The 20,499-nt window shown below is 48.7% G+C and overlaps 1 protein-coding gene across 1 annotated transcript in view; it reads left to right on the top strand.

The window, feature by feature from the left end:
* Positions 1 to 20,499, top strand: part of Slit3 (slit guidance ligand 3) — a 593,310-nt gene that overhangs the window by 512,658 nt on the left and 60,153 nt on the right. The window contains exons 17-20 of the mRNA XM_038326237.1: positions 2,332 to 2,475; positions 3,483 to 3,626; positions 5,509 to 5,672; positions 6,533 to 6,665. Of these exons, the coding sequence (XP_038182165.1) occupies positions 2,332 to 2,475; positions 3,483 to 3,626; positions 5,509 to 5,672; positions 6,533 to 6,665 (585 nt within the window). The remainder of the gene's footprint in view (positions 1 to 2,331; positions 2,476 to 3,482; positions 3,627 to 5,508; positions 5,673 to 6,532; positions 6,666 to 20,499) is intronic.

Here is a 20,499-nt window from a genome sequence, read left to right as displayed (position 1 = left end):
ATATCAGGGAATGGCCCTCCAACCCCCACTGCTCTATCTTCCAGTCCTCCTGCGTGTACTCATCCCCAAGGAGCCTCCCACCCCGGAACCTAACCCTGTTAGGAAAACCTTGACCTCAGTTCCTACATCTAGTTTGGGGGTCCTATGCTGTCTCCCCTATGCACTCTCTCCATCTCCGGCTTGTGCCTGACCAGGACTATCGGAACTGATAAGGAGGCGGGCTGAGTACCACGTTATCGCAGAAATGGATCCCGGTTCAGGAATGCTCCAGCTAACAGGCCTTAGAGTAGGGACTTAGGGTGTTTAAGCAGGAGAGGAAGGGGTTGGGGAGCATAGAAAGAACAAAGAGAAGATGATTTAAAAGATGGAACAGCTGGAGTTTGTTCCCTCTAGTAGGGGTTGGCACTGCTGTTCTCTGGGTGCCCAGGCCACCCATGGGAAATGCAAGTGTCTAATATTGGACCCTTGGGTACCAATATTTTATCATGTGTGCTTCAAACTGGTCCTCTGTTCATCTGGAAGGCTTCATCTCTGTGCTCTGTGAAAGGGTTTGTTTGGCCCCATATCCATCCAAGGCTCTGGCATGAAGCAGTTTCCACCCTTACCAAGAGGTCTGGACATATGGCTAGTGTCTGCAAGCCCAGCAGTTCAGCCAAACTCACATGCTCAGTGAGTCAGCAACACCCTCAGAGTTTCCTGTCCACAGCAGGAACATCATCAGGCTTGGTTCCATCCAGAAAACCACGCATACCTTCAGCCTGGACCACAGGATGGTCCAGAGAATCCTTGCTTCTGACTCTTGAAAGAACCCTGGGAACTAGAATTTTCCATGGCTGTGCAGGATCTACCTATTGTCACTGTCCTAGTATGGTCTCTGTGCTGTGGACACCAGGTTTCAGAGAAAAGGGTCTGCTCTCAGATCGAGGCATCCTCGGGGATGGCAGCACTAGGGCTGGGGAGGAACAGGGGTGTTGTGAGAAAACCAAGATCCCAGGACTGGGGAGATGAGCCAGTTGGTGGAGTGCTTACTGCACACGCATGAAGACCTGTTGCATCCTCAGCATCCATGTATATCCAAGGGCAGCAGCATGTGCCTATAATCCTAGAACTGGGGAGGAAGAGACAGGAGGATCCCTGGGGCTCACTAGCCAGTCATTCTACCTGAATCAGGCAAGCTCCAGATTCAGTGAGAGACCATGCATCAGAAAATAAGGCAAAGAACAACTGAGAAAGATGCCTGATGTTGACCTTTGGCCTTAGCACATACATGTGTACACACATGCACATGAGTGTGCATGTACACACACACACACAAAACTAAAGCCTCCCAACTTGAATTCTGCAACTTAATTATGTTGACTGAGTTTTCTGTCCTTCCCAGTTCCTGCAGTCATTAAGTCCCAAAGAAATCACACAGAAGTCTACATTAACTATAAACTGATTGGCCCATTAGCTCAGGCTTTGTATTAACTCTTATAACGTATATTAGCCCATTATTCTTGTCTTTGTTAGCCACATGGCTCAGTACCTTTTTCAACGAGTACCTTTTTGCTTCTTCTGTGGCTGGTCAGGACTGCAGAGGAATGGGCTTCCTCCTTCCCAGAATTCCCTTGTTCTCATTGACCCACCTCCACTTCCTGTCTGGTTGTCCCGCCTATGCTTCCTGCCTGGCTACTGGCCAATCAGCGTTTATTTAAAATATAATTGACAGAATACAGACCCTTCTCCCACACCACAGTTATATAAGGCAGTCCTCACACCTCCAGAGAAATAATCACGTAGGAAAGGGAGGGGTTGTTTCTTCGATCTTATGCTTCACGTGTTGCAGAAAGTCTAGCTTCACAATCCAGCTCTTTCAGCTGTGTAAATCTGGGAACGTTATGCAATTTTCCTGGAACCCAGCCTCCTCAGCCATAAAATCAGACAGTCATATTTGTCTGTTGGATGTTATTTGAGGGTCTGATGAGGTTACGGTGGTTGGCCTCTTCTAAGTAAGAAGTATCTACTTGTAAGGGGCTTCTGCTGAGAGACCTACAAGCCCCTCAAATGAGTTCACCCCCACTGGGGAGCTGCTTTTTGTTTTTCTCCATTCCCTCCTTCGAGGACCACTGCTCCTGAGTGAAGAGAGGAAATAATAGTGAATCTCCCAGAGCATCCAATAAGTGATTACACTGGAAACCCCTTAAGCCTTGGGCTGTGTATGTTACTCCACCCGTTAAGAGGAGTACCTCCCTGTCCCAGAGCACAGATGCTGAGGGCCCAGCGTCAGGGAGCTGGAGGCTGAGAAACCGCCACCTACCTCATTCTCCTGCTTCTACCCCTTCCTTCTAGAAACCTGAGCAACAATAGGATCAAGGAGGTGCGAGAGGGTGCCTTTGATGGAGCAGCGGGTGTGCAGGAGCTGATGCTGACGGGGAACCAGCTGGAGACCATGCATGGACGCATGTTCCGGGGGCTCAGTGGCCTCAAGACACTGTGAGTACCCAGATCTAGGCTCAGGTCCAAAACAGGGAGGCAGGAGGCAGGGAAATGAGGGCTGGACTGTGAAGACTGTGGACTTGGAGCCAAGTCAGGCACCATCCTGACCTTGTGAGTTCCTTCCTCTCTAAAACATCAGGCTTTCTCTTCAATGCAAGGAAGCTGACATGTGAGCCTACCAGCATGCCCACACACCTGAGCACATCTCAAATGCAGAGCAGAGCCCCCCTAATACACCCATGTGCATATTCATACCAGAAATATACTGAGGGATGCACACAGACACTCATATGCCCATTACTCATCAACACAGAAACACATGATATATCCCTAACTACATCTGCAAACAAGCATCCACGTTCAAGCACATATACATACACTGAACTCATATGTGGGTCCTCTTCCTCCTAGAAGTACTCGCGTGCACACTGACAGCCATACCATCTGTACAGGTGCATGTGGATAGCCTTGTTTTGTGTTGACGATGTGTCTCAGTTACTTTTCTATGACTGTGAAGAGACACCATGACCAAGGCAACTTATAAAAGAAAACATTTAATTGGGGATGGCTTAGAGTTTCAGAGGGTGAGTCCCATGACCATCGTGGCTGGGAGTGTGGCAGCAGGTAGATAGGGATGGAGCTGGAACAGTAGCTGAGACAGGAAGAAAGACAGAGCCAACTGGAATGACATGGGCTTCGGAAACCTCAAAGCCCACCCCCAGTGACACACCTCCAAGATGGTCGCCCTCCCGATCCTTCCCAAACAGTTCCACCAATTGGAAACCAAGCATTCAAACAAGGAGCCTGTGGGAACCATTCTCACTCAAACTGCCACACGGTGCGTGAAATACAAATTCATATACATTGGTGCTGGTCCCAGTGAGGGTCCAGGCCCCTGCACACCATCAGCCAAGCCTGAACAGTGACTGGCTGAGCCAGGAGATGGCTGTTTACCTTTTGAGGGGTGAGAACACTACCCATGAGCCTCTCCCGCCCTCTTCTAGGATGCTGAGGAGCAACCTGATCAGCTGTGTGAGCAACGACACCTTCGCTGGCCTCAGCTCCGTGAGACTGCTGTCGCTCTATGACAATCGGATCACCACCATCACCCCTGGGGCCTTTACCACGCTCGTCTCCCTGTCCACCATGTGAGTGTCCCCAGCTGCCCATTTCTTCCGGGCCCCTCCCTGCAGAACTTCCTGCTATCTCAGCTCCCCACACTGGGGCCAAGGTCACCTGCCCATCTGTCTATTTAATACACACCTGTCAGGCTCCCCCTATGTGCAGGATACCATCTAAGTGCTAAGGATTATAGACCCAGCTCCTCCTCTATGGGGCTGGCAGCACAGTGAATTATCCCCATGATGAGAACGTCCAACATGAGCTTTGTGGAGAAGCAGTAGGGATGATTAGTTTATTGAAGAAAGGGGGGGAAATGCATATCCTTTAGGAGGAACAGTCATGCAAAGGCCCTGTGGTTGGTTGGAGCAGAATAAATATGCGAAGCCCAGCAAGGCCATTGAGCTGAATATGCTGTGTAAGATGGGACCAGAGAGGAGGCCAGGGGCAGACTGCGTGGCCGCAGGGATGCTTTAGTTTTCAGAGCACACCACAAACCTGGGAGCTTTTCCATAGAAGCTTTGCTATGGTCTGATCAACAGTGGCTTTTAAAGGGTGATCCTGTCTATGCTGGTGTTTGTCAAAGCCAGAGTTGGAGCCCAGCTTTCTGGACCTGTCAGTGAGCACTCTGCCCGAGAGGTCCCCTGTAAGGAGCACTCTGCAGGAGTCCTCCCGAGGACAGGGGCAGCATAGGACAGTGGTTGTTGACTGTAATAAGGCCATGTTTCCCAGGTTCGAATCCTAGCTTCCTCTCCTCGGCTGTGGCACCTTGAGGCTGCTTCTTTATCTCAGTGCATCCCATCTCTCCCAGCACAGCCCCACCTCCTGTGATTGCCGCGAGGACTGGTCCTGCTGACCGTGTGATCTGCACGGCCAGGCCTCAGGACAGACAGTTCTCAAAGGGTGTTCGCTTTACAGTTGCGGGTGATGCTGCCTGTACCTCCCCTGTCCTTAGCGAGCAGTTACCTGTCCCATCTCCTTTACTCAGAAATGACAAAACAAAGTCGCAGTCCCATCTGCTCTTGCGCCTCTTGTCACCTTCCCACCTGAAACAGAAGTAGAGCTGCAGAGCCGCTTGGGGCCAGCCATCTAGTGTCTCCTGGTCAGTGAGCCCCTCTGCCCTGCTGCCAGGCCCCCCTGACCTCATACTTCACACCCTGTCTGAGGACTCTGCAGTGGCAACTCCTGGATTCCACAGCCTAGGAACCCCTTCTCTCTTCGCTCCCTCCTTCGGTCACATGGCCTGCCCCTCCCCATCCACCCTCTGCCTCAGTGACATGACAGAGGGGTAAGTTATTTAGCATGGTCCCAGGCCTGGAGCAAGCACCCTCGTCCCCTCCCCCAACAGTCTGTCATGACATTGCATAGACAGTACTCAATCACCTGTGGTACACAGGCTGGCTTCTGGATACGGAGAGGCCAGCAGAGATGCCAGCCTCACAGAACTCAGTCAGTGGGTAGCTGCTGACAGTCACAGAAATAACCTTGGTACAGACACCACCGGAAGAAAGTAAGGGGCACAGGTCGGCAAAAGGAATGGTCTCAGCGACCCCATGTCAGGAACACCCAACAGCCCAGCTCCACAAACTGCAGGCATTTCCAGGAGGAAGGAGAACATGGATACTGTCCTCAAGTAGAAGAAATTGTCCCAGAGACCTCGCCAGCTTTGTCCAAGTGGGGCCTGATGGACAGAGGAGGCCAAGGCTGGAGGTCACAACACAGCCGTTAGCATGGGCTGTGGTGAGGGCACCAACAGGCATCCCCCTGTGTTTAGAGAAAAATTCTGCATCCTCCAAGAAGGGATGTCAAGGCCTCATCACAGGGAAAGCTAGCCTGGGCTATAGGAGGGGACCCTAGGCTTTCCACTAGGGTCTGGATGGACAGTGACCACTCGGGCTATCTCTCCCTCAGAAATCTCCTGTCCAACCCTTTCAACTGCAACTGCCACCTGGCCTGGCTCGGCCGGTGGCTGAGGAAACGCCGCATCGTCAGTGGGAACCCCAGATGCCAGAAGCCCTTTTTCCTCAAGGAGATTCCCATCCAAGACGTGGCCATCCAGGACTTTACCTGCGAAGGTGAGAGGGCGTGAATCGGGAAGGCAAGGTAGGCTGCTGAGACCCCAGACACCGTCCTCTGTAGGAATGCCTTTGTACCGGCCATGTTACGTGCCGTGCCCACAGTGAGTTTGGTGCCCCTTAGATGGTATACCCCTCTGTACTGTACATGGGTACACAACTGGGCAGGGAGCTCTTCCTGTCTATGTTATGATGAGAGTCAGAATATGTACCAATGGGAAACAGACTACATGAAAATTCCTGCCGTTTGATTATGAGATGTGAACCCACAAATATGAGACTTTGGGTCTCAGGACCCCAGAAGGCATATTTGCTTACGTGAATTCAAGCCAGTATGATTCTTTACTTGATGATTTTTTTTCTGTTGCCTTAGAACAGAAGGATTTGTTTGAAGATTAATTGAGGTGTATTATCACGAGGCTGATGACAAGCTTGCCACCCTATAGGGTCTACAATATAGTGGTGGGCAGAGAGGAGAAAGTAAAAAGAAAGGAGAAGGACCGGGCTCTGCCTCTGTCTGACTGCTTCTTTTGATGCCATGGTTTATTCCTCGTGTGACAGACAGGAGCCCCTTTCCTATCTGTGGCCATGGGTCTGGCTGAACAGCTTGATGGGTCTTCATTTCCCGCAGAGCGCAGTAAACGGCAGTGCCCCTCCCCATGCTCCCAGGCACGAGTCCTTCCCCTCTGGCAGTGGAAGAAACCAGTAGCTACCTTTCGTTCTGGCTCAGGGTCACTGCTGGGGCTAGGCAGAGCTGGCCCTTGCTGGGAACAGTCTGGCCCTGTCAGCCAGCTGTGCCCAGTTGTTCTCCTGGCGGGGCTCATCTTCTACCAGGCTCACGCCATGTGGGTTCTCCGCAGGCAATGAGGAGAGCAGCTGCCAACTGAGCCCGCGCTGCCCCGAGCAGTGCACCTGTGTGGAGACTGTGGTGCGGTGCAGCAACAGAGGGCTCCGTGCCCTCCCCAAAGGCATGCCGAAGGACGTGACTGAACTGTAGGTACCACCCCAGCCCCCGTGGTCTCACCCTTCCCTCTGTACCCCAGCATCTCAACTGAGGGTGTGGGGACACACCTGGCTTCGCTGGATCGCAGCAGAGCTTTTCTCAGTGGTTGGGAGCGAGCTTTGAGTGGTGTTGGGGGATGGGGTTGAAGAGGAAGAGGGAGGCCAACTCTAAACCATCTCTTCCTGGTAAGTGGCATGCCTGACCCTCCGCTCTCTAACGATACTCCAGAGTGCAAATGGGCTGCCGTGTTTCTTGTACCCTCCAATAACCCGTATGCTGTACCCTGCCTTTCTGAACCCTTTGAAGCCTCTGTCTAACCCAAGTGATAGCACAGGGTATTATGAAAGCCTCTTTGTACATTTGAGGGCCCACATACACTGTGATCCTATCCCTCCTTTGAGCAATCCTGTCAAGCAGGTGATGTGTCAGCGCTGAGTCACACCGTTCTAGAACTTCTTCCCAGCTCAGATTCCTCACAGTCTCTCCCCAGATCTTGTTCCTGGGCCAGAAGCTCCAAGTTACATGAAACAGGTGCCACATTCTCTCTTTGGAGAGCTTGCAGTACTGGAAGCGGCACCCTGTCTGGCTCCGTGGTAGATAGGCCCTAGCTCTCAGTCAGATATAGGCGCTCACCACCTAGTGCAGAACATCATGCCTGCCCGTGCTCTCTCACGCTGCCCTCTCTTGTACCATCATCCCATGGGGATGAGGTGCCTCATACATCAGGCTCATTGCCAACGTGGAGAGATGACACCTAGCGAAACAGGTGTGCCTGGCACTCATGAGGCCTTTGGTCTCTCTGGGAAAGGAAGGCATTTGGTTTGTCATCTCCAGAGCTCAAACGACTCAATGAAAGAAAGGTGAAGCGAGCAGGGGGCCGTGAAGGAGAGGTTTACCTAGTTGTACCACTCAGAGAAAGCTTCTCTGGGACATGATGCTATGACCAAAAGTGCCACGCAGGAGCAGGTCCCTAGCAGGGCAGATGGAGTGGGACAAGCAGAAGTAGCTATGCCAGTAGAGACCCTGAAATGCAGACTGGAAGAGCCAGGTGAGGGGACTGACCGAAGGTGACGGTGTCCAGGCAACGAGAGTCACACCACCACTCACACCCACCCTGTCACACTTGTGTGTCAGAACTCCATCCCAGACCCCAGGTCCACTCCTGCTGGGGCTATCTGGGCTTGTATCCTCAGATATAACTGACAGAATGTGATGTGACCCAGATTCCTTCTGGGGAATCTATTGCTTCCCAGGCCAGTGTCTCCTAGGTGGGCTATGAGCAAGCCAGCCTCTTAGAATGCAAACAGATCTTAGGTGGGACTGTCACTTCTGGCGTTCCTGGATGCTCAGACAGGTTGTCACGGGTACTGGCAGCCCCGGGGAAGGAAAGGAGGTCTGACAGTCACTAAAAGGCCCTGTCAGGATGGGTAAAGGCTGAGGCTGAGCCCTCGAAAGACTGGGTGAGCAAATACAATGTCATGTGGTTAACTGTGTCCAGGCAGAGGAACGGCAAGAAAATGTCCGTGGAATGTGCTCCTTCCTGGCTAGACGGGTGCCAGGTGACGTGTCAAAACGCAGCAGTGCTGTGAAGACAGCTCATGAGTGCTCTTCTCTAAGGTACAGGACTCCAAGACTGAAATAACAGAAATAATTGGGGCTCCGTGCCTTTAGAGGACCTCTCGTCATTTTTCTGTGGAAGAGATGATGTCTCCCAGCCAAGCACAGCTTCTAGGACACTCCAGGGAACTCAGTTCTGGTGCTGAACCATCTCCGGGAGCAAATGGGGAGGGGGAAGCAGGGAAATGAGAGCTAGTAGGCCTGGCATACGGTGCCATGGGTCCCCAGCTTGGGACCTTTTCTGCCTTTTCAGCACTCCAAGAACATATGCCTGTCAGGTACACTGCGATACTCGACACATAGAAACTAACACGGACCATTTTGAAATAGCTACTCCTTATTCTGTCTAAAAATAATTCCACACCCACCACATATTTATATTAGAAGTGTGTTGTTGACACAAACCAGCCACTGGCGTGAGAAGGGCGATGCTGTCTAGCTTGTGCAAATCTTTCACGTCCGGCTTTGTGACAACCCTGGTTTCTGTTCCTGATCCCCTGTGTTGTGATAGTTGTGCAGGTAAAGTTGAAGGAGAAAGGCCAGTTTAATGTAGACATGGTTGGAACAGGAAGGATCATTTTAAGAGTCCGTTCCAATATTGGTGGATTTTCATCAATGATCATACACTACAGACAGTGGGACCTTCTGAAAGGGTAGCTGCCATGTGAAATCTGCATCCATATGCCTGTTCTGTTACCCTAAACTACACTGTTCTGCAGACTTTGGGGTAGTACTGTCTCCCAGCTGGGATCTATACCATCATACACTGGTCACTTAGATTAGCTCGCTGACCTATGCAGGTCTTCCAGGTCATGATGCATTCCGTTGTCCAGCAGATAAAACTTCGTGTCATGACCACTAGTCAGTTTCCCATCATAGAAGTCTTCAGGAAGAGGGAGCTGTCCCTGGGCAGTGGTGGCGCATGCCTTTAATCCCAGCTCTCAGGAGTCAGAGGCTGGTGGATCTCTGTGTGTCCTAGGCCAGCCTGGTCTACAAAGTGAGTTCCAGGACAGCCAGGGCTACACAGAGAAACCCTGCCTCAAAAAAATAGATAGATAGATAGATAGATAGATAGATAGATAGATAGATAGATAGATAGATAGATAGATAGATGATAGATAGATGAATAAATATAAAAATAAAAAAGGGCCGGTGGAGCTGTTGAGCTCAATCCAAGTTTTCAAAAAATATTAATATGTATGTGAAAGCCCCAGTTCAATCACTGGCAACAAATACCATCTGTGCTTTGCCCTGTGTCCCACTCTTTGTTTATTTTCCAAAAACCTCCCTAGTAAATGCCCCTGACTTAGACGACTCTGCCAGCCATTCTTGTAAGTAGAAATAGCATTCCATGGGAGACTCCCAAAGCGGCTAGTTCAGCGAGCAAGGATTTCACGGAGTGTTTCATGGGCTGCAGAAACGCTGTGTCTGCACTGTTCATCCCGTTACACAGTTTCTAAAGAAACAAGCGCTCAGGGGTCTGGCGCTGTTACTCTTGCCAGTGTTTACTGCCTTGTCAAGGGCAGTATGAAATGGGGCTTGCTGTTGTTACAGTTCGCTTTGTTACTTTATGTGCAAATACACCGTAAGTGACGGCACAGTGACTTAGGCCCAGTCATCTGTCTTGAGCTAATGTCCCTTAAGCTGGTGTCTTCTGTTGGTTTTATGCCACCAGTGCAAAGGTGAGATGCGTACAAAACAGAGGAAGCTGGTCTTTTTCTTTAAGATTTTATTTTACTTTTAGTAATATTTATATGTAGAATTGGATGCATGTGCTTGCAGATGCCCACAGAGATCACGAGCAGAAGGGGCTATCAGATCCCCTGATGTTGAAATGACAGGCGGTTCTGAGCCACTCGGTGTGAAAGCTGGGAGCCAACCTTGGGTCCTCTGCAAGAGTGGTATGCGCTCGTAATCTCTAAGCCATCTCTCCTGCAGTAAGAACAATGCTTGTAGATCATTACAAAAATAATTTGGACCACAGACTTCTGAAAGTTTCTCAGGGACCCTTAGGTGTGGGTGATACATGAAGAACCACAGCAGTCACAACAGCAGCCAGCAAGGAGTGGGGGGGGGGGACACCAGCTACAGGCAGCATCCAGTTCCAGATTGAAAGGGGGGCTGTGGTGGTTTGAAAGAAATGGCCACCAAAGGTAGTGGCACTATTAGGAGGCATGGCCTTGTTGGAGGACATGTGTCACTCTGGGGATAGGCTGTGAGTTCTCCTGTGCGCAAGCTACTCCCAGTGTCACTGACCACTTCCTGTTGCCGCAAGATGTAGGATTCTCAGCTCCTCCAGCACCATGTCTGCCTGCACACTGCCATGTCCCACCTTGATGATAATGGACTGAACCTTGGAAACTGTAAGTGAGCCACCCCCAGTTAAATGCTTTCCTTTATAAGAGTTGCCGTGGTCATGGTGTCTCTTCACAGCAATAGAAACCCTAACTAAGGCAGGGACCTACAGGCTCTTCTCAAAATCAGGGCAAAGCATGTCAGCCCCCGCCCCCAAGTCACTGAGAAACTGCCAAAGCAGTGTCTCCCCACTAGCAGGAAGGACAGTTATTGCCCTGCAAATATCTCTTTATCGTTGAGCCTGCCTCGTTAATCCAAAGTAACCAAAACCTAAGAATCTGTTTGCTTCCATCTGCCGGAATGTTGACAGACATGGGAGTTAAACCTCCATCTCCTTTGAGGCTAGAGAAGGGTTGAGAATCTGACGCTGGGGAAATCTCATCCACAGCTCAGTCCTTGATTATATCGTACCTGGGCCATTTGGGTTCTGACTTTGGTCTGAAAACCATGACCATGAATTTGTCTTTTAAGTGGTATCCCCAAAAGAAAAGGACGTATGACTGTCCCCTCACCAGACACAGTCGCCAGGAGAAGGGACAAGTAATCAGACACGAGGTCTCCTGCATCCTGGGGAGCAAACTAGCGGCAGGGATGTGCTGTACCGTAGACACCCGAAGCCTGGTAGAAGACAGAAAGGGGGCAGGGAGGGCAGACACGGGGCTGGCACACATCTTTGAGAATTATCATAGTCAGAGATGATACCAAGGATGCACTGGGGAGAGGAGAGAACCTGATACTGCTCTCTCCAACAGGTTCAGGATGGGAGTTGGGATGCCAGAAAGCAGCTCGATGGAAATGTCTCCCCGGCTGTTGGTTACTAGGGTGTGGACATGCAGTCGGAAAAGGACAGAACAAGGGTGGCCAGTCGCAAACACTGAGACACAGCCCACTCAGAGACGAGGGTGAATCCAGGGAACTCTGCCTGCACCAGCCTTTGGGAGAAGGAGGGAGGAAGTGTGGTCCGTGCTACAAACCTGCATTGCGCTGGAGCACTTGTCTCTGTGCCAGGTGTAGTGGGGCAGCCTCATCAGCTCCTGCCAGGCACACTCCCGAGCAAGCAGCGCCGTTCCCATTTTTATTTATTTATTGGGGGTGCCTGTACTGCAGAGTGCATTGTGGAGGTCAGAGGACAATGTGTGTGGATGAGTCCCCTCCCTCTACCGTGTGAGTTCTGCTGGGGATTTGAACTCAGATTATCAGAATCAGCAGCAAGCACCCTTACCTGCTGAGCCATTTTGCTGACCCTGATCATTCTGCTCTTACCCATCAGATTGCCAAGGCTTAGAAAAGTTGAGTGGCTTTGTAAACTTTTTTTTTTTCATTTTTAGTTGACAGAATGATGAAACTTACTTATGGGATACGGTGCAACATTAAATACGTGTAAACAACACATAATGATCAGGGCAGAGTAATTGTGAGACCTAGCCCCGCAAGCATGCTATTGGTGTGTGATGAAAACATCCAGAGTCCTCCTGCCGGATGGACTGAGGGTACAGCTAATCATTGCCACAGCTTCTGTTAGGCTGAAGAGCTGTGGTTCTCAACCTCCCTAGTGCTGTGGCCCTTTAGCACAGTTTCTTGTGTTGTGATGATCCCCAACCATAAATTATTTTTGTTGCTGCTTCAAGACTGTAGTTTTGCTCCTGTTATGAATTGAAGGTAAATATCTGATATGCAGAATAGCTGATATTTGACCCCAAAAGGGGTTGCGACCCACAGATTGAGAACCACTGATATAGCATAATTCTAGTTTTTTTCTTCCCGCCCACTTGCTCCCTGTACCATTACCCACCCTCCTTCATTTCCCTCATTTTTCCAGCCTGGGAAAGCCATTGCCCTTTCTGCTTCCATGAGGCCTGCTATTTAATGTCCTCATTCAGGTGCAAACGCTAAGCCCTGGACTTTCAGAGCCTGCTTATAGCAACCTGCCCAACAGCTTCAGAGCACAAACCCAAGCTCTTCCTGTCCGCCCCACCACAGGGTGACTAATACACTACTTCCCGGTGCACGGGCCCATGCCCGTTTCTGCCTGGTGACCAGTTTCCTGGGGTTTTACGACATCCAGCCATGTCTGTCACCTGCATTGGCAGGAAGAGACAGACAGACCAGGAGCCCTGCCGTCATTGTTTGGGGCACTGTCTGTGTTCCGGCCAATCCATGCTGACAGCTGGACTTGTCCAGCCATGCAGCTGCTACCAGCAAAGAGACTGCTTCTCCATTCCCTATTCTGGGCATGCTTTTCCTGCATTGGATAGACTCACAGCCCAGCCTGCCTATATTTCTTGACTCTTTGGGTTTCTATTGCTGCAATGGAATGCCACAGCCAAAAAGCAAGTTGTCAAGTAAAGGATTTATTTGTCTTATACTTCAGTATCACTTAATTATCAAAGGCAGTCGGGGCAGGAACTCAGACAGGGCAGAAACCTGGAGACAGGAAATGATGCTGAGGCCATGGAAGGGTGCTGCCTACTGGCTCGCTCCACATGGCTTGCTCAGCCTGCTTTCTTATAGAACCTAGGATCACCAGCCCAGGGATGGCACCTTCCACAGTGGGCTGCCACCCCTCCCAGCCCCACTCCCTGTCAATCACTAAACAAGAAGATGACTTACAGACCTCCCTACAACCTAATCTTATGGAGGTATTGTCTTAATTGGGGTTCCTTCCTCTCAGATGACTTTAGGTTGTGTCCATTTGACATATCCAACACACCCTGACACAGGGAAAGGCAAAGGGTACCCCCAGCCAGGTACAGGGTTCACCCCAGCTTTGGAGAGAGGCTTCCTCTGAGCATGGTAGGATCCTAGTATAGGCCTGACTCAGAGAGACTCAGCAGGCAGCCTTAGAAGAGGATGCTTCTCAGTGCTCTCAGGAGGTTGAGGAGACTGAGGAGGACTGGTCCCTAGTAGAGCTGGGACTCTATTCAATACTGGGAACTCATGCCCGGCATGAGAATGATGGGGGCTGAGAGCAAGACGCTCCTTCACTCATTCATGCAGTCAGCTGGTGTGCTTCAGGAGATGCGGCCACTGGAGTTGGAGTAGAGCAGTCAGGGTCACAGTCACATACCTGATCCTGGAGACTTGGAAGAAAAAGAAGGCAGCGTGAACTAGCCTGTGGCTGAGTCATCTTCCCCAGGGACATTCAGGAAGAAAGCACATGTCTGCAGAAGCCCTTCATGGCAGGAAGGTCTGTACCTGGATCCCTAAGGGGGCAGGCAGCCTAAGAAGGAAGGTGCATGTTCTGGGAGCTTGAGAGGTCATGTGCAGGCTGAGGATCAGAGGAAGGCAGACTGTCCACACGTAGGGACACACCAGAGCCAAGCAAGCATTGCCATCAGCAGCATGGCTTAGTGCCACGCTCCTCACAGCAACACTTCTGGAAGCAGACGAGGAAATGAAATCTTCTGGTAATCATGTATATAGTGATCTAGGTGGAGAGGTGGTATGTGTCTGTGTGGATATATACACATGTGTATATGCATATATGTATTTGAATGTATTTTCAAAAACTATTCAACACTAGTATGCTGGATGCTATCCATAGCAGCCCTCATAATACTTCATGGTAGTAATTATCACTAGCTCCATTTTATTGCTATGTGAATACAAGCCCAGAGAGGTTAAGGACCTTGCTTACAAACACACAGCTATTAGTTAACCAGAATGGCCACTGAGCTGCCCCCACTTTACCCAGGTCTCTGGTGGAAATCCTGGCCTGGAGTAGGGTCTCCTGGAAGGTGGCTGTCCTCTCCCTCTCCTGCTGCTCTTGGAATTCTTTGTGAGAACCTGTCTGCTCTGCAAAGCTTAAAATGGGAGCAGAAAGCAGGGAGTGCTCGTGCGAGGCGATCTGTGTGGATTTTCATGCAAGGCAGGTGTGTTCTCGGGAGCAAGGGCTGAAAGAGAACATTTAAATTCAGGTCAATGCAAAGGTTGACCTGCCAGAAAAGCTGCTGCAGTTCTGAGGCCAGGGGCAGAGGGCAGGCTTCTGAACCGTCCCTCAGGGCCCCCGCTCCAGCTATAGGCTACTTTGGAGTTGAGAGCGTTCATCAAGGGCTTCCTACAAAGGCAGCGTCCCTCAGCACTGCATCTGCATTTCTGAAGCGGAGCTTTTTGATTCTGTGTCTTTCCAAGCCGTGATGCTAGGACACTGGGACACCCTAGACCGAAAGCAGCTCCCGCTCGTTCCATAGTGCCAAACGCAGCTCCCTCGGGAAGTTCTGTGATTTTCATTGCCCAGGTGACATTTCCTGAGCCTAGCTGTTGCCAGTCAGTGTGTAGGAAGGCCGCTGTGAGCGTTCTGACGTGACTCTGAGGACAGACTCATACTGAAGATGCCACCAGGAACTGAAACACTTACAATGTCACCTGTTGGTGGGGGAGCTGAAATGTGGGAGGCAGGCTAGAGCTAAGGTTGCAGGAGGAAACTTGACAAGGAGGCGGAGGCAGGACCAGGGAAGACAGAGACCTGGCTACCCTCTCTTTGCCCGTTCAGGGAAGGACAAGACCAGCACAATGGCAACCAGAGGTCATCAGAGGGTCAGACATGAGATGAACCAGAGAAGGGATGCACATGTAATTTCCTGTCTGGACTTGGCTAGGTTGTAGTGCCAATTATCATGGTCAAATTCTTGCTCTAGCTGTTTCTGTGAATACATTTGATAGGTGCAGCTAGCATCTGCAGTTGGTAGACATTGCGAGCAGTGGAGATTCTGACAGCAGGCAGGGAGCAAAAAGCAGGTGGTTCACTTTGCTTACAGAGGAGACAGGAAGACTTTCAGAGGAGCGAACACTGAGCTACTCAGCCCATTCACTCTTACTGAATACAAAGACTGAAGCAGAGACAACGGCCTGCGCATGTCATGGAGACTACTTGGGAATCTTGGTCCCCCCCACCCTTGCCATAGACTCGAGTGTTTGAATGCTCTGTCACTATTAGGAGGTATGACGTTGTTGGAAGAAGTGGATCACTGTGGAGGCTGGCTTTGAGGCCTCATATATGCTCAAGCCATGCCCAGTGTCACAGACACTTCTGCTGCCTACAGATCAAGATATAGAACTCTCAGCTCCTTCTCCAGCATCATGTCTGCCTGCGTGCATGATCCATGTTTCCTGCCATGAATGATAATGGGCCAAAGCTCTGAAACTATAAGCCAGCCCCAATTAAATGCTTTATTTTATAAGAGTCGGTGTCTTTATAAGTCGGTGTTTTTATAAGGTCATAGTATCCCTTCACAGTAATAGAAACCCTAAAACAAAAGCCACATGTTAACAACTCATTACCCCAAATTAGGTCTTAGTGAGCATATTAGAAATGCAACGTCTTTAATCCTACCCCAGACCATCCGGGTCAGAACCAGCTTTGTTCACGTGATCCCAGGCTGTTTACATACATGTTAAAGCTTGAGAAACACTGAGGCAGCAGAGGAGCAGCCTCGGGGAACTGAAGACAGGCACCGGGCAGGCAGATGGCAGTGACAGGATACCTCAGGTGCCATGTGGAAGGAAACTCGCCCCAGAGAGTCAAGATGGTCTGGAAAGTCTCCTTAGCAAATCTTCCCTTGTGTCCTAAGCATCAGGATGCCTGGGACAAGGACTTAGACTGGACGGGTGAATAAAGTGGCCTGTGACCCCTCCCGAGGGTAGGCATCAGAGGGGCGGGCTGTCTTTGTAATTTATGACCACATAATTCAACTGAGGCTGCTTTCTTCTGTGAAACTTAAATCCGCAGAATTTGGGACACCCTAGTTGAGCAAGTCTCTCCAGGAGCCTGGGGTCCAGGCAGGTCACTGTTTGTCCAAAAGAGTTCCTGTCTGTTAGGGACCTTCATCCTGCAGCTTGGTCGCTGTTGTCATGTACCCCCTGTAACACAGACATACCCCTCTTTCCTTATTTCCAGATAAGACATCAGAGATCTTCAGCTTTGAATTCCAGATCATTTTTAAAATGTTTTTTCTTGGGGCTAGAGAGATGACTTAGTGGTTAAGAGCACTGGCTATTCCTCCAGACGACCTGGGTTCAATTCCCAGCACTCATACGGTGGTTCACAGCCATCTGTAACTTCAGTTCCTGAGGAACCAATGCCCTCTGTGGGCCCCAGGTACACACATGGTACACAGACATACAGGCAGGCAAAACACTCATATACAGATAAATATTTTTTTAAAAAATAAATGTTTTTGTTATATATTAATCATATACAACAATAACTTTCATTTCATTTTGATCTTTTCATACACGATATGTTTCAATCTTATTGTACAATCATATGTTCCTCTATGCAAGCTTTCATATTTAATATAATGTCTGGTTGGATTACAGGTATCAGATTTCCTTATGACTTTGTCATGCATCATTAGTTTGGACACGCACACACACACACACACACACACACACACACACACGCGCGCACGCGCACACACACCTACTTTTCCTACCCCTGTCTCCCATCCCCATTTTTAAACCTTTCCTGTTTCCCCTTCCACGTATGCCACATGTGTCCTATGACTTTCCCTCGCCTTCAAGGATCTCTTCCCTCCTCTCTCATTGGCCCCTTTCTAGTTTCCTGAGCTCTGCCCACATTCTTTCCCACACAAGTACACCTATATAAAAATTAGAAGCTGGGCTCTGCGTGTGGGAAGGGGGTGTTCAGCGTTTGTCTTTCCAGACCTAGGCTACCACGCTCAATCTCCTGTTTCCAGTGCCATCCGTTTCCCTGCACGTTTCGTAATTTCATTTTACGGCTGAATAAAACTCCATATGTACCACATTTTCATTATCTGTTCCTCGGCTGATGGACGTCTAGGCTGGATCCATTTCCTAGAGGTTGTGAATCGAGCTGTGGTGAACGTGGCTGAGCAAGTGGCTCTGTGGTGGGATGGAGAATCTTCCGGGTACGCAACAAGGAGTGCTGTAGCTGGGTCATGTGGAAGTTCTAATTTTAGCTTTTAAAGACCCACCCAGACAGATGTCCATGCTGGCTGTGCCATTTACACGCCCATTGACAGTGAACAACAGCTCGCCTTTCCACATTTCCTGGACAGCATTTGTTGCCGTTTGTTTTTTCCATAATAACCATTCCGACTCGGGGGGGAGATGGAATTTCAAAGTAGCTTGAATTTACATTACCCTGATGGCTGAGGATGTTGAGCCCATTTTAAAATATTTATCAACCATTCATATTTGTTCTTTTGAGAATTATCTATTAAGTTTGTTGGCCTATTTTTTTTACTGAGTTTTTGTTTAAGTTTTTTCAGTTGTTTGTATATTTCAGAGATTAATCAGCTGTGAGATGTATCCATAACAAAGATTTTTCTCCCGTTCTATAGGCTGTCTCCTCTAATAACTGGGTTGTTGTAGGGAGGTTTGGGGGTTTTATTTGTTTGTTTGTTTGTTGCATGCAGAATCTTTTTAATTGCATGAGGTTGCCTTTGTCAGCAGCTGATCTTACTTCTCAGGTTACTGCACTCAGGGGAAGAAAATCCTTAGCTGTGCCTTGGGTCTTGATCCTCTAGCAACTTCGGACTTTCAGGTCTTAACATTAAGGTCTCAGCCTCAGACTTGGCTTCTGTGCATGGTTAGAGAAAGGAGCCAGCTGTGTCCCTCTGCTAGAGATACCCAGTTTCCCTAGCACCACTTGTTAAAGAGACTATCTTTTCTCCAGTGTACGTGGGTGTGGTTTTTGGTGTGGCTGTTTGTAGAAGGAGCTGCGGGCTGCATTCCTGCACGGCTCCTCCTGCACAGCTAGCTTTACACCTGAAATAATTACATGGAAACTGTATTCTTTAAACACTGCCTGGCCCATTAGTTTCAGCCTCTTATTGTCTAATTCTTACATCTTACTTAACCCATTTCTATTAATGTTTGTAGCACCACGAGGTGGTAGCATTCAGGGAAGATCCTAACCTGCGTCTGTCTAGGAGAGGAGAGTCATGGCGACTGACTGAGGTGTCTACCTGACTCTGCTTTCTTTCTCCCACAGTTCTGTTCTGCCTACTCCGCCTACCTAATTTTCTGTCCTATTAAAAGGCCAAGGCAGTTTCTTTATTAACCAATGAAAGTAACACATAGACAGATGACCCTCCTCCATCAGCTGTTGGTTTGGTTTGGTCTTTGCCACTTGTAAAGCTGCATGGCTTGTTTCTCGGCTCTCACTTCTCTGTCATTGACCTGAGTCTGGTTTTGTGCCTGTACCTTGCTGTTTTTCTCACTTTTGTTCTGTAACATAACTTGAAATCACGTGCACTGATAACTACCACACTGTTCTTTTTGTTCAGGGTTGCTATGGCTATCTGGGGTCCTTTATGTTTCCGTATGAGTTTTAATGTTGTTGTTGTTGTTTTCTGTTTCTGTAAAGAATGATGCTTGTATTTTAATGGACGTTGCATTGAATCTATAGATCACTTTTGGTAGGCCAGCCATTTTAACAGAATCATGTCTTCCGATCCATGAGCGTGAGAGAGTGCTTCTTCTATCTTCTAGTGTCTCCATCAGTTTCCTTCTTCCTTGTTTGAACGTCTTCTTTGTATATGTGTTTTTGCTTCACTTGTTAGATGTTTTTCTGTATTTTTGAATGTGTTGTGAATAGGATTATTTCCCTCACTTCTTTCAGATCTTAATTATTTATTTACATCGTTAGTATATAGGACGGCTGCTGATTTTTGTGTGCTTAATTTTGTATCCTACCACCTTACTGAAAGTGTTTATTGGCTCTCAAAATTTTGTGGCGGGGTCTTTTTTTTCATGTACTTTATGTGTATCGGTGCTTTGCATGACAGAGAGGGCATCAGATCCCATTACAGATGGTTGTGAGCCACCATGTGGTTGCTGAGAATTGAACTCAGGACTTCTGAAAGAGTAGACAATGCTCTTAACCGCTGAGCCATCTCTCCAGTCCTACTGGTGGAGTCTTAAATCATAGAATATACACATGGAATTTAACTCCCTCCTTTTCTCTCTCTTTTTTTTTTAATTTCCTTTTCTTGCTGCTCTGGGTAGGATTTCAAACACCATATCGAATAGATGACAATGAACACCTTTGTATTGTTCCTGATTTTAATGGAACTACTTTCTCTCCATTTAGCATGATGTTGGCTTTACTTCATGGTAGATGCCTTTGTTATCTTTCCTCTTTCCCAGCCTCTTGGGGGTTTTATCACAAAAGAGTGTTGGGTTTTAACAAAGGCCTTTATCTGTATCTATTGAGTTGATCCTGTGATTTCTGTCCTTGAGTCCATTGGGTGATGTATTACATTTATTGATTTGCTTAAATGATCCCTGTTTCTCTGTAATGAAGCCAACTTGCTTATGGGGAGTGATCATCTTGGTTTGTCCTTGAATTCAGGTCACAAATATTTTGTTGAGGTTTTTTGTTGTTGTTGTTGTTTGGCATCTAAGTTCATCAGGGAGATTGATCTACAGTTTTCTATTTTGTTGTGTTTTTGTTTGGTTTGGGTATCAGGATAATGGTGGTTTCATGTGTGAATGTGCATGTGCACACATGTGGGGTTCAGAGGACGACTTTAGATGTTGGTTCTTTTCTTCCACCTAGTGTATGTCTGTTGGGGGAAGCTGCTTGTTTGTTTCTGGCCACTCAGACTGGAAATAACCACAGAGAAACTATATTAATTACAGCATTGCTTGGCCAATAGCTTAAGCATATTTCTGGCTAATGCATATCTTAAATTAACCCATTTCTATTAATCTGTGTATCACCAAGTGGCAATGACTTACCAGAAAGGTTCCGGTGCATCTGTCTCCTGTGGGTGGCTAATGGCTTCTCTCTGACTCTGCCTACTCTCTCTCTCTCTCTCTCTCTCTCTCTCTCTCTCTCTCTATATATATATATATATATAT

Source organism: Arvicola amphibius, chromosome 4 (assembly GCF_903992535.2).
Source record: "Arvicola amphibius chromosome 4, mArvAmp1.2, whole genome shotgun sequence".
Classification (NCBI taxonomy): Eukaryota; Metazoa; Chordata; class Mammalia; order Rodentia; family Cricetidae; genus Arvicola; species Arvicola amphibius.
This window is presented reverse-complemented; position numbering and strand designations above follow the sequence as displayed.